Genomic DNA, 14,908 nt, shown 5'->3' on the forward strand with positions numbered 1-14,908 from the left:
CCACTCCTCTCAGGCAGGAGGCCACTCCCCTCAGGCAGGAGGCCACTCCCCCTCCCCTCAGGCAGGAGGCCACTCCCCTCAGGCAAGAGGCCACTCCCCTCAGGCAGGAGGCCACTCCACTCAGGCAGCAGGCCACTCCCCTCAGGGAGGAGCTACTGTCCATCCGGACCAGAACCTCCCGCCACAAGAACAGTTTCTTTCCCTCTGCCGTTGGACTCATGAACACTTCTTAAACACTCTCACTTTAACCATCATTTAATCACTCACTGCACTAAATATGTAACTTTAACTGTAACTTTTGTGTACATAGTAAGCCTTTTTATTTTTATCTTTGTGACTTCTATAGGTTGTTTTATCATTGTTTTATGTTGCACCGACTCACCATAGCAAGTTCCTATGTTTGTGAATTATTTTCTGATTCTGATTTTGATTCTTATAACCGGTTTGAACTTTGAACTGGTTTTGAGTTTAATGATTAGTTGCAACAAAAGAAAATAAATCAATCAAATCGCAGCGATACGGGCAGATGTTCTAATGGAGGCGTGGCCCGTCAGTTGTTTATGTCCTGTTTACCCAGCTCCTGTTTGTCTTTTCTTGGATTATGTGGATCAAACTTATTTCAAAGCAGATTTCTGTTGCTGTGGATCAAGTGCGTCTGTCTCGCTCCATAACCTGAAGTATCAAGTTAAACATTTTCATACCTTGTCCAAACCAATGTTAATCCTCGTGCTTTTCTCATTTCCTCAGAAATCTTTGGATATTTGTCTCCAAGTTTACTGAGTTTGGTGCCAGGAAGCTCCACAAACTCTACAAGATGGCACAGAAGAAGCGGTCACATGAAGAAGAGGTGTGTCCTTCACTTTTAAACATTATTTTTACATTTAAATTCCGCCACGAGTACAAATTACAAATTACAAATTTGGTTGTGTAGCCACTTATGCTGCGTTCATGTGCATGTTTTAGTTGAAAAATGCGCTTGAACGCTTGTTTGATTTCAACACTTAAAGCCAAAAATGTTCCTGATATTTTTGATATCATGATATGACGTTTTGATATTTTGGTTTATGATTAAATTAATCCACTTAATGTAAATTAGATGTCGGTTGTGTTTATATTTAAAACCATTTTTGACGAGGTGTAATAATATTACATGATTAAAATAGTGGACAAAATAAGTGTATATTTAATGTGTCTTTTTACAGTGTGAATGTGTATTTTAAAGTCTATAGAAAGCTTCTCCTGTTTTTCTAATTCTGACTTAGTTTGGTGGATAGAACCTGTGATAAACATTATCATAGTTTTACTTCTGTGAACTTGTAGTTTGTGAAGAAATTTAAAACACAGACAATGTTAAATGAACTGGCACACTTTTCTGACCATTCAACAAAATAAAGGTGTTACATGGTATTATTGTAGGTCTAATCATAATTGTGTAGTTTATGGGTTTTTAGCCCTTGTCTGGTCAAACTGGGGACTAAAAGGCAAAATGTTGAGTGAAATCTGAAATATACTTGTGTTAGTGAAGTGTGTGTCTTAACTGGTCATACAGGCGTTAAATATACATTCTTTTTTCTATTGCAAAATTGTGTTATTTTGCCTACTATTAAATGTGACCTAAATGGCTTTACAAAAGTCCTAAAAATCAAGTCCCTGTGTGTTGCAGAAGGAGCATAAGAAGAAGGACGATGGTGGTAAATCCAAGCCTTCTGGGTCCAGCCGGGACTCGAGCGGGGCCAAACCTGGGCCCCAGGGACACCACCGAGAGTCCTACGCCCCGGGAGGCAAGAGGCACTTCTCCAATGACGGTAGGAGCCACAGCCGCTAAGGCCAAATTATTATTATTTTTTTAAATGGTGTGTTTCCGGTAACATTGGGGGGAAAATCCAGGTCGGTAGTTTTTTTTTAATATTTTGAAATCCTGGCACAAGTTTTGCAAGTGAGCGCCTTATTGGTGCAGATATTGAATGAAATAGTGATCTAGTAATCATCGCTCTGTTGCGGTGTGTCCGTGTTTATCTCACCGGTTGATTAACTCTCGGGATGCGGGAGACGGGGCGGGGCCGTGGCTCCGATGAGGGAATGAGCGAACACGGTCGCTGCTCTGAACAGCTGCAAGTTCCCCGAGTTGATCTGGCGCTGTACTCGCACCACGTTTGTGAAAGATGTTTGCTCATAAAACGTTTATATGATTATATCCCACAAGTATAGCGGGCCTTTAATTTCACCACTGAAACACCAAGCGTGCCTGTCGCCCCCGCCATGGCTGCCGCGCTGCCCAAATAGAGCATCTGCAAACATAGATCATCTATGCGCCTTTAGGTAAAACGAAACCTATCAAAAGTGCAGCAATTTTCATATCTTACGATCCCCACAGATCATTTTTTCCCACAGCTTTTGGATTCTCTCTCACAATTTGACATTCTCAAAACGTACGGCCGGTAAATAATCGATAAAATGTTTGAGGTCGGGTTTTCTTTATTTTGAAATCCAGCTCGGTCGGGTTACAGGTTTTTTCTTCTTGGCCTAACTATGATGAGCGTCTTTAGCAGTCTTTTGCAACTTCTCTTGAGTCATGCCTCACATTTCTGTGACACATTCTGCACTAAAACAGCAGAGAACAACGTGTTAATTAAAGGTGGAAGCGGTGATGATGGCCCTCGCCAGCTGCACGACTGCCCTTCCTGTGTATCCGCCTGTGACCAACCTCTGCCTGGGTCCCTATCCCACCTCCAACTATGTCAAATATGATTAGAATCGGGATGTCACAATATTCATTTTAGAGTCACAATTATCATGAAGAGAAATATCACGATTTTGCAATTATTTGCGATTATCAACATTTTGATTGTATTTTTTAATGTTTTAACTTCCGAGATGAGCTCCATGGTAACGCTTGGGGGAGGGGCTTGAAACTTTGAGAAAGTCACTCTGCTTTGGCTCACGCCAACAACAAACAGCGTGATTATTTTTTTTGAGAGACAATCTGACTGTAGCTGGCGCTGTTCACTCACTAGTGTGGACCTCCGTCCGTGTGTAATGGACCAGTCTTAGTGACACGCTGGGCTCTGGCACAGAGTCACGTGACTCGCGTAGCGGCTGGAGACATTTCTGCAGTTAACCACAGATTACAAAAACTCACGAATAACCTATCGTGGCCATAAATAATCACGATGATTGAAAAACTAGTTGATGGTGAGAATGACATTTTCATGAAGCTGGTTCACTCTGACAGTTGCGTTGTGGTTGCAGAGCGCGGAGATTGGCAGAGGGAGCGGAAATATCCCTACCCTGGGAACAGTGGGGCCCCGTGGGGAGAGCGCTCCCATCAGTACGACCGTTACAAGGACCACTACAGCGAGCGGCGTCCACATGGAGGAGAGTACCGTAGCTCGGGGGGATACCGCAACAACACCTCACCACGGAAACGCCCTTACGACTACAGCAACGACCGCGACCACCGGGCACAGCGGCCGTACTACGACAGGTCAATACTCACATCATGCATAAACATTGAACAGTGTGTTCCACTGTAGAACAAGATTCTGTTCCAGTGTCCAGATGACTACAACAGTTTTTAAGTGTTTAGCATCATCATTTTTTATTTTCTATTCATATTAAAATAGTTTCACATTTTAAGTGTTTTAAAGGACTGTACCAGATCTTTACTGTTTTAAGATTATTTTATACATTTTTAAAAGTTTAAACACATAAACATAAAATAATGAATATGACACCCAAAAACTATCAATTTTAATAATATTAAAATATAGCCGCAAGCGGCGATGATCGGCCCTCACTACGCCGCAAGAGGAGGGGGCGCTAAAGCCCCAATTGTCCTTTTATTACACCTACTGCTGATTCCGTGACGCTGCAGCGTCTTCTCCCCTTTGCTTTACTTATAGAGGAAACAGTTTGCGATTCTGCCACACAAAGTGACTCTGAGAATAAAAATGTGATAACTTTTGATCCACTCCTGAAGAGGAGTCTCACCAAATGTTAGGTTCATTGGGCAAACGTCCTTGGAGGTGTTCGTAAAAGTATAAAGTGTCATTTGCCAAATTTTGTAAACAAAATTGTATTCACTCACACGTTCACTCACACGTTCACTCACACTTTCACTTTCACTCAAATGCTTGTGTTTCAGACATTCAGATCCAAAGAGAAGACGTCCTGATGAGTTCCGCGGCCCCAGCTACCACTCAGGACGTGAGGGGTCCGCACAGGAGTTCAGGAGGCCCCCAGAGCACAGGCAGAGCGGCCCCCCTGGACCTGAGCATTACAGGCCCTTCCCCCATGACAAGGCCACTCCTCTGCTAGACCCTCGCTCCCCCCAGAGCCACAAGTCTCCCCAGGATTCGCGCTCGCCCCTCGTGGACCCCAATGCCAGTGCCGAGCCGGGCTGGGGCCGCAAAGCCAATTGAAGGGAGCCCCATCTGAGGCATGTTGCTTTGGAAGGTCTCCACATGGAGACAAGACTAAACCTGGTGTGAATCAGGACCATAGCAGGTCTAAAGAGGCCTCCATCATAGCTCATCAGGAGGAGCCAGTTTTAAAGCATTAGATTTCAGTCCCAGTGCATCAGAAGAAGTTTGAAAGCTCTCTCTTGTAATGGTTTTAAAGATACAAGTGCCAAAGTGGGTCAAATGGGCCAAAGCAAACCACTCCAGTTCTGCTGTGTGACCCATGCCACAGCAGGGAAAAGTGTTCATCTGTGTGTGTGTCAACACTGACTGTGCTCTGAGCTTAGTCCTATGGAACTATAATGAAGCAGTGTGGCTAGAAATGAACTGAGCCTGAAAGTGCCTATGGGAGACCACCCATAAGACCCTGTGACATGGACATGTGGTGTTATGATCATGATTTCCAAGATCAAGTTTTGTGAGTTTGAAATTCATGTGGTAATGCACCTTGATATGTAGCTGAAACATGAAGAACTTTACCCCTGTCTCTGTCCTATTCTCCTTTGTTTTGTGTCCGCAGAGTCCTCCTGAAGACACTTGTATTCAGGCACAAACCCTGCTAATAACACTATGGATATTTAGCTTCTCAGTATTAGGTACTCTTCATCTCTTGCACATTTTAACTCTGGCGGTAATTACAGTTCCAAGGTCTAATTTTAGCTCCTCTTCAGGGTTCCCCAAGGTTCCCCTCTGAAGGCATTTACTGATGAATGTGTGGTGCCAAAGTGAGGCATTTCCTTCAGCTTTTCCATGGTGCCTTATTTGTGTTTTATTGTATTAAAGGAAACAGTAGACATGACTGTAAACATGTATGTGTCACACGTGTACAGTCACGTGTGTACAGTGTCACGTGTACAGTCACATGTGTACAGTGTCACGTGTACAGTCACATGTGCGGCGTGTACAGTCACATGTGTAGTTACATGTGCGGCGTGTACAGTCACACGTGCGGCGTGTACAGTAACATGTGCACGTGTACAGTCACATGTGTACAGTGTCACGTGTACAGTCACATGTGCGGCGTGTACAGTCACATGTGTAGTTACATGTGCGGCGTGTACAGTCACACGTGCGGCGTGTACAGTAACATGTGCACGTGTACAGTCACATGTGCGGCGTGTACAGTCACATGTGCGGCGTGTACAGTCACATGTGTACAGTCACATGTGCGGCGTGTACAGTCACATGTGCAGCGTGGGCAGTCATATGTGCGGCGTGTACAGTCACATGTGTACAGTCACATGTGTACAGTCACATGTGCGGCGTGGGCAGTGGAAGGCAAGTATTTGGGACCATTTCTCTTGTTAGTGAATGTGGCTCTGACTTGAACTCGTTGAAAACAGTATCGAGTTCATGTTAATGAAATCATTGATATTTCAGATCTGTGCTGTACATGGACATGTGGAATAAAACTGTTACTCGTGTTCATAAATCTGTTGCATGCAGTCATTAAACCACTATTGAAAAAGCCTTGAGTTCCCGGATGTTGGCCGCCGCGCTCACTCGTGTCTGTCTGGCTGCGGTCTTATCCGTGGAAATAATCTATTTATTACGAGTTCATCTGGAGAGATTGAATGTTTCTGTGCGAGCCGACGTATGAGCTTTTATTATAGCAACATGTCCCAGAATGGTCACTGAGAAACGGGCTTGCCATGTCCAAAAATGGATGCAGTGCGTTCTTTATTTCAGTCCAATAACCCTGAACGACTGGACAGTCCCCACCACTCTTCTGATGACTTTAGAGCAGAGGTGGGCCATTATTTTCCTCCGAGGGCCATATTCAAATCCAGGCCGGCCCGCGATCATTGGTGTGAAAAATAAAAAATCTAAATTACATATCAAATAAAATATCACTTTTCTGTCAAATATAAGCTATTGAATCTATTATTTAATTCATTTCACGTCATATTTATTAAGGATAAGTGCAGACGGATGCCTAAGGACAAAAAAGGAAAAAATACATGGCATGTTTGGCGGGCTGGATTTTAAAGACAAACGGGCCACATGTGGCCCGCGGGCCGTAGTTTGCCCACCCCACTTTAGAGGGTAAAAAACACGTGCTCAGAACACAGAACTGAAGAGAGAGAGATGGATCCACCAGCGTGGGGCGTGTGAGTTCATGTTGTGGTCACATGGTGATACATTTCTGTTCATTTAAAAAGACTGATGACATGATTTATTTGTTTTTAACATCAGACTTTATTCTCCATGTTGGCCGTCTGCTTTTGTACATAAACTCTGTGACTAAATACATCTACTCATCGATGTGCCAAATGTGGGAAATTGAAAGTAAATCCAGAGTGCAGCAGGGGCGTGGTCAGCCAGGGATCTTCTATATCCGGTTCTTTCTGTGGATTGGTGTCAGGAGTGACTGGGGAGTTTTTGGGTTCGATGCCCGTTTTCATTATGAGCCCTTCTGTTTTCTTTTTGACCCTTTCAGTGGTTCTGTGTTCTTATGGTTCTTATGTGTTTGAATATTTTTAATCTCTCTGGTCAAAAACAACAAACGTAATCAACGGTACAATCAACCCAACGACAGAAGTGTTACAAGTATCATCCTTCACTGAACCCAATCAAACGGAACACAAATCTTAACAAAAATGAAAAAAGAAAGAATAGACATTGTATATTTTCAAGAAAAACATTTGAATGACACACATCAAAAATAAATTGTGTTATAAAAATCCTTTTATTCATTATACAAAGGCAAACACACAAGGAGAGTTGCAATATTGATTTTCAGAGTTTTGAATGTAAGGATAAAGAGCAGAAATGTACTGGTTAAAGGGGAATATTGATGGAGCACACACATTTAAAAGAGTGAAAACCTTTCCACCAGGGGGCGATATCACTTTCTATGCTGATGTCATGGATCTGTGAACCACTCTGAGGGAACCCTGATCTGTGGTGATTGGATGCTACGTTAGACGTATTGAACTCAAGAGGCTCTGGAGGAACAATAAATAAGAAGTTCTGTCTCTTATTGAAGAAAATAGAAGTTAATACTAGAGTACGCCATTTTTCTAACCCACATACAATCTATTGAAGATAAAGGAAAAATACTATTCTGGAATAAAGACAAACAAAAAAAATCACTGAAACAGGCATAGACACAATAGACCTAAGTGATCGTGCTTCTGTCTACATTTCTGTAGATTTGGAGGAAAGATGAAGGAACAATGCCAGTCTGCTTAACGACCTTTTGTTTAACTTAAGATTTATCTGGTGGAAAATAACACTGAGGAAATGTCTCCGATTCCTTTGGGACGCTTCCAAAGCAGTTCTGGGAGGACAGATTATAGCAGTGGTTCTTAACCTGGGTTCAATGGAACCCCAGGGGTTCGGCGGAGGTCAAGGCACACATCCGACTCATGATTCGTGACACGCCCCGCTTGGCTGCAGGGAATGTGGCGCTCAGTAGTCGACTTGTGATGTACATCCTGTGATTTCTTTCTTAATATTTTAGACTGAATCAAAGACTTTCTGGGCAAAGTATTTGTGTGGCTGAGGTCTTGTTTTTGCCGATGGTATTACTCATGTACTTAAATTGACGAGAAATAACTCCCACAGGACTCTGATGTAAAAAATAGTTAACAAAGTTTCATCCACAGTTTTGTGACACTTCTTACAGGAGTAATCAAAACAGCTATTCTCAAAAAATAGAATACTAGGGTAAGAAAACCATGTGGCTCTGTATTATGCACTGTGTCTCCTGCGCTCCTGGCCACGCCTCCTGAGCGCTATCTCTCTTAAAGTGACAGTAACACATTTACGTCAGAGTAGGCAAAAGACTACAAATACATTCTACAAATAAAACAAATGTAATCAAATTAATTTAGCTTATTTAAACAACCAAATTATTTATCCGTGAAACATAAAATTACACATTTATAACAAAATATTAACACTGTGTAGATTTCCATACGAACGTATACATAAAGTAAACTTGGCTCTCAGTCTTGGTACCAGCTGCATCTAAAAGGGCCAAAGGGACCAGGGAAATCTTCCAGAGTCTTACCTGTATCAAAACCCCTTTTGGGATAAGACCAGCCTGGTCCCAAAAGGGCCAAAAGGACCAGGCCAGAGTCTAGCCTGTATGAAAACCCTAATTTCTGGGCTAAGTCTTTGTACCAGTCTGGCCCCAAAAGGTCAGCCTCTGGGGCCATTTCCCTTGTCCTACTATACTTGACCAACTACTATTCTATAATATATTTGTGAGCGATCCTTTTCGAGGATGCTGAACATAAACATTAAGAAAAGGAACAGACTTTGTTGTGAAAATGACATGAGCGTGGCACTTGCCAGGGTGAAGGTGCATTTCTGAACTGGTCTCTGAAAGGCAACAGCAGAAGTCACTGATTTGCAGTAAATATTCATGATTATGTTTTTGTTTTTGTGTGAAACACATCATCAACATCACACAGTAATGTTGATACACGGTTCATTTTGTGCACCAGTAAAATATATACCTATGTTTTGAATTTGAAAAATCATATTTTATCTTTCCAATTAAGAAGGGTTCGGTGAATGTTCAGTACCTCCAAAAAGGTTCAGAACCACTGGATTATAGTGAGAAACAGCTAAAGGAGATGCAGGAAGAAATGTAATTGTTGGGTGTTCAGTTATTGGACTTCTGTGCTAGCCACGGATTGTCCATAACGAACACCATGTTCAAGCACAAGGGTGTCCATCAGTGCACATGGCACCAGGACACCCTAGGCCGGAGGTCAATGATCGACTTTGTTGTCGTGTCATCAGACCTCCGGCCGCGTGTCTTGGACACTCGGGTGAAGAGAGGGGCAGAGTTGTCAACCGATCACCACCTGGTGGTGAGTTGGATCCGCTGGCGGAGGAGGAAGCCGGACAGACTTGGCAGACCCAAGCGCATTGTGAGGGTCTGTTGGGAACGTCTAGTGGAGCCCTCTGTCAGTAGGGTATTCAACTCGCACCTCCGGGAGAGCTTCTCCCATGTCCCGGGGGAGGCTGGGGACATTGAGTCCGAGTGGACCATGTTCTCCGCCTCCATTGTTGATGCGGCTGCTCGGAGTTGTGGTCGCAAGGTCTCCGGTGCCTGTCGTGGCGGCAACCCCCAAACCCGGTGGTGGACACTGGAAGTAAGGGATGCCCTCAGACTGAAGGAGGAGGCCTATCAGTTCACTCTGGCTTGTAGGTCTCCGGAGGTCATCGAGGGGTATCGGCAGGCTAAGCGAGCCGCGGCTCGTGCTGTCGCAGAGGCAAAAACCCGGGCCTGGGAGGAGTTCGGGGAGGCCATGGAGGAGGACTATCGGTCGGCACCAAAGAAATTCTGGCAAACCGTCCGGCGCCTCAGGAGGGGGAAGCAGTGCCTCACCAACACCGTTTACGGTGCGGGTGGAGAACTGCTGACCTCGACTGGGGATGTCGTCGGACGGTGGAAGGAATACTTTGAGGATCTCCTTAATCCCTCAGTCACGTCTTCCGAAGAGGAAGTAGAGACCGGGGACTCGGAGGCTGGCTCATCCATCACCCAAGCTGAAGTCAATGAGGTTGTTCCCAAACTCCTCGGTGGCAGGGCTCCGGGGGTGGATGAGATCTGCCCTGAGTACCTAAAGTATCTGGATGTTGTAGGACTGTCTTGGTTGACACGTCTCTGCAACATTGCGTGGCGGTCGGGGACCGTGCCTCTGGACTGGCAGACCGGGGTGGTGGTCCCTCTGTTCAAGAAGGGGGAGCCGGAGGATGTGTGCCAACTACAGAGGGATCACACTCCTCAGCCTCCCGGGTAAGGTCTTTTCCACGGTACTGGAGAGGAGAATCCGACCGATAGTCGAACCTCGGATTCAGGAGGAGCAGAGTGGTTTTCGTCCCGGTCGTGGAACACTGGACCAGCTCTATACCCTCCATCGGGTGCTCGAGGGTTCATGGGAGTTTGCCCAACCAGTCCACATGTGCTTTGTGGATCTGGAGAAGGCTTTCGACCGTGTCCCTAAGGGGTGTCCTTTGGGGGGTGCTCCAGGAGTACGGGGTCCGGGGCCCTTTGCTCAGGGCTGTCCGGTCCCTGTATGACCGGAGCAGGAGCTGTGTTCGCATTGCCGGCAGTAAGTCAGTCCTGTTCCCAGTGCATGTTGGACTCCGCCAGGGCTGACCTTTGTCACCGGTTCTGTTCATAATTTTTATGGACAGAATTTCTAGGCGCAGTCAGGGGTCGGAGGGTGTCCGGTTTGGGGACCACAGGATTCCAGCTCTGCTGTTTGCAGACGATGTTGTCCTGATGGCTCCATCAAACCCGGACCTGCAGCTGCACTGGGACGGTTTGCAACCGAGTGTGAAGCGTCTGGGATGAGAATCAGCACCTCCAAATCCGAGGCCATGGTTCTCGACCGGAAAAAGGTGTCTTGCTCTCTCCAGGTGGGTGGGGAGTCTTTGCCCCAAGTGGAGGAGTTCAAGTATCTCGGGGTCTTGTTTACGAGTGAGGGAAGGATGGAGCGTGAGATCGACAGGCGGATCGGCGCAGCGGCTGCAGTGATGCAGTCGCTGCATCAGACCGTTGTGGTAAGGAGGGAGCTGAGCCGAAAGGTAAAGCTCTCTATTTACCGGTCGATCTACGTTCTGACCTCACCTACGGTCATGAGCTTTGGGTAGTGACCGAAAGAACAACACCACACGGGGGGAGCTCTGAGTAGAGCCGCTGCTCCTCCACGTCGAGAGGGGCCAGCTGAGGTGGCTCGGGCATCTGTTCCGGATGCCTCCTGGGCGCCTCCCTCGGGAGGTGTTTCAGGCATGTCCCACCAGGAAGAGGCCCCGGGGAAGACCCAGGACACGCTGGAGAGACTATGTCTCTCGGCTGGCCTGGGAACGCCTCGGGAGGAAGTGTCTGGGGAGGAGGAAGTCTGGGAGTCCCTGCTCAGACTGCTGCCCCCGCGACCCGGCCCCGGATAAGCGGAAGAAAATGGACTCCCAGACTCCCAAATTGGAGAAAAACCATGCTAAAAAGAGATGTCCTAAATTGCTACAAGAAATTAAAAAGATAAGAGAAGAAATTAATGATCACACTTCACAAGAAATACTGTACTTTTCGGGCTGTAAAGCTCCTGAATAAAAGCAGCGCGCACAATATTTACGAAGAAAATAGAACGTGTCCAAATACGGGCCGCACCCGACAATATGAGTTAGATTGTAATAAAACCCAGTGTTTTGAAGTTTAACAAACACATCACAGCTAAACCCTCTGTCCCTACTGTCCCCTCTGTCCCTACTGTCCCCTCAGTCCCTACTGTCCCCTCTGTCCCTACTGTTCCCTCTGTCCCTACTGTCCCCTCTGTCCCTACTGTCCCCTCAGTCCCTACTGTCCCCTCTGTCCCTACTGTCCCTACTGTCCCCTCTGTCCCTACTGTCCCCTCAGTCCCTACTGTCCCCTCTGTCCCTACTGTCCCCTCTGTCCCTACTGTTCCCTCTGTCTCTACTGTCCCCTCAGTCCCTACTATCCCCTACTGTCCCCTCTGTCTCTACTGTCCACTACTGTCCCCTCTGTGCCTACTGTCTCCTCTGTGCCTACTGCCCCCTCCGTGCCTACTGTCCCCTCTGTCCCCTACTGTCTCCTCTGTGCCTACTGTCCCCTCCGTGCCTACTGTCCCCTCTGTGCCTACTGTCCCCTCTGTCTCTACTGTCCACTACTGTCCCCTCCGTGCCTACTGTCCCCTCTGTCCTTGATGACTGTGTGAGCTGATTGACCTGTGTCTGTGTCTTCACATCTGGTTCATCTGCTCCTGAGCTCGTACTTATCAAGTGAGTGTTACGTTGTAACATGAGATATTTACACAGAAATATGGTCCATGTGATGCACATGTGTCTTTTGACCCGTGAGTCACGTCTGAACAAGAAAGATTCATTTGAATGTGACAGGTTCTAAACTGCAGACTCGTATATCTCTGTGTTCTTTGTGTTCAGCCGAACAACAACTATTCCAGTCACAAAGACACATCATGACCTCATGGGCTTTGTAACACCAAAGCAATGGAAGGAGTACTTTTACGGACTACGACAGAGTCTGAGGAATAAAGTCTGGCGGTAATGCAACACTTGGATGCCAACCGCCATAAAACAACAACAACAACAACCGGCTTTATTCCAGGGAGACTCTTCTTCATCTTCCTCTCCTTCTTTGACGTTCGGTGCTTCCACCGTACAGCTTTATTCTTTAGGCTTCATTCTATAGGCTTTAATATGTCCACTGATGTCGCTGCTTGGTAGCCGTGCGTCTACGAGACTGGGCGAGGACAGGAGACCACCCCCACCCCCATCTCGTCACTCTGATCACCCTGACTCCCCAAAAGCAGACCCCCATCACTCCGACTCCCATTTAGCGCCTTTAGCCTGTTTTCTACATCTGCCCAATCAAGCTCCTTTGTTCCAAGGAATCGCCCTGCAGCTTTAGCAATGATCCTGATCCTTTCAGTTCTGCTTTGAGTCTGAGCAGCACAGTTTACAACATCCACCATAAAGAGTACAAAATCCTCTCTATCCACAACCAGGGTATTCTCATTAATTCTGGAACCTGCACACTTGGGACCTCCACTCTTGAAACCTTCACACTTCTTGGGAGCCACGCTGGCCTCTCGCATTTCGCCCTGGCTGGGAGCAGCGCTGGCTCCTCTCTCTGTATTTACTCTAAACTCGTTACTTGAAACTTTCTTGACTGCATCTGCATAGGATATACCTTGAGAGACCTTTTATTTTCTGCACCTCAGCAGCTCTTTTGCTAAACCTGCATCCCCCGTAGGCAGAGCTATGTTCTTCCCCACAGTTACAGCACTTCAGTTTTGCTCCCACGTCACACTTCCCATACTCGTGATCTCCTGCATATTTACCACACCTTTGCCTCCCTCTACAGACCGCTGCAATATGCCCAAAGCGCTGGCACTTAAAGCAACGCAGGGGCGGTGGAACATATGGCCTAACGTCATGGCACATGTACCCAATGAACACCTTACTAGGCAGGCACCTCCCTTCAAGTGTTACCATTACCGACAAGCTGTCACATCTTACCCCAGACCGGGTCACCTTCAACCGCCTAGCGTCCACCACCGTAGCTCCCGTCAAATTCTCCTTAACTTCATCCACAGACGTCGCCGTAGGGACACCTACGATAACTCCTCTGACCGTGTTTCTTTCAGCATTAGACACAAGAATGTCCTTTCCACCCAGACGTTTAGTTCCAATCGCCTTCCGTTGCTGAGCCGCGTCCTTGCACACGACCAGCAGCGAGCCATCTCTAAGGACACTCGCACTCTTGATCACTCCCACAGCTACAGTTAGGCTCTTTGACAATGCCACTGAATTCCACTCCTTAAAGGATGCACTATCCTGTGCAAGCTTTATGATCACCTTACAGTCTCTGCTCTCACCCCGGATATCAATAGCTTCAGCCTCATCCTGCTGCTCATTCCCAGAACCCTCGGACGAGCTAAGGGACTTTTTACGTTTCCGGGCACGTGCAGCCAGAAAAGGCTGCTCCTCCACGCCGTCCAGAACGTCTTCCATCCCCGATCCACTCTCCTCCGCCATCTCCCGTAGTCCTTCGGTTGGCACTAGGTCATGTAGCGTCTTCTTCTACAGGGTGCGTTTCCTGCTAGATTGCCCCCTGGTGGCTGTTTGCCAGTAAATATTTATAAATTAGACGCAGCATTATAAGGCCGCAGGGTTCAAAGTGTGGTATTTAAGAAAATGCTCTTTACCAAACAAAGATTTTATAAATTACCATCTTAGAAACTTAAAAAACAACAAGAACAACTTTTAAAATGCGGGACAGGAAAAATTATGTAATCTTAACCAAAATAGACCAAATTCAAACAGAATTTGAAACTTTTAGAAAAAAAAAAGAAATCTTAATAAGAACACAAAATAACCTTCATAGTCTTCTATTTAGTCTGGAATTTTTTTAAGATATTTTTTTTTATATCGAATCTAGTAAAAATATTCATTGTATATAAGTACGATAACATTTTTGTTTTATTCGATGTAAAAAAAAAACACTATGTCAAAAAAATGAAATTCGATGTCAAAAGAATTTGGTGTAAAAAAAAAATTGAAAATCAATGTAAAAAAATAATACGCTGTCAAAAAACAGTCCCAGACTGACTGAAGCAGTGAGCTGATCATTCCCATCGCTCCCCTTTTCCTATTCCATTCCGTGCTTTGCTTTTTAAGAAAGAAAATATACTTTTAAATGAATGGTTTAAGTGTGCAAGTTATAATATATATGTATATTTACATTAGGAATGTTTGTAACACAAAACCAAAGCCGACAGTGCTCGGTCCATACGTTATCCTGCAGCGCCCTCTAGTGGCTCAACTCTGAGCAATCAAACTAACCATCAGACAGCTCTCTCCCTCTCTCTCTCTCTCTCTCTCTCTCTTCTCTCTCTCTCTCTCTCTCTCCCTCTCTCTCTCTCTCTCTCTCTCTCTCTCTC

General features: G+C 45.9%; 1 protein-coding gene across 2 annotated transcripts in view; it reads left to right on the forward strand.

Moving 5' to 3' along the window:
- chd2 (chromodomain helicase DNA binding protein 2) overlaps positions 1-4,557 on the forward strand; it is a 67,865-nt gene extending 63,308 nt beyond the window's left edge. For both annotated transcript variants that reach the window (XM_072435800.1, XM_072435802.1), the window contains 4 exons: positions 748-847; positions 1,664-1,805; positions 3,250-3,484; positions 4,145-4,557. In XM_072435800.1, the coding sequence (XP_072291901.1) occupies positions 748-847; positions 1,664-1,805; positions 3,250-3,484; positions 4,145-4,421 (754 nt within the window). In that variant the 3' untranslated portion in view covers positions 4,422-4,557. The remainder of the gene's footprint in view (positions 1-747; positions 848-1,663; positions 1,806-3,249; positions 3,485-4,144) is intronic.
- The last annotated feature ends 10,351 nt before the right edge of the window (positions 4,558-14,908 follow it).

This window comes from Eucyclogobius newberryi, unplaced genomic scaffold, assembly GCF_026437365.1.
Source record: "Eucyclogobius newberryi isolate DKJ021-1_F unplaced genomic scaffold, fEucNew1.0.hap1 SCAF_7, whole genome shotgun sequence".
In the NCBI taxonomy this organism is placed as follows: Eukaryota; Metazoa; Chordata; class Actinopteri; order Gobiiformes; family Gobiidae; genus Eucyclogobius; species Eucyclogobius newberryi.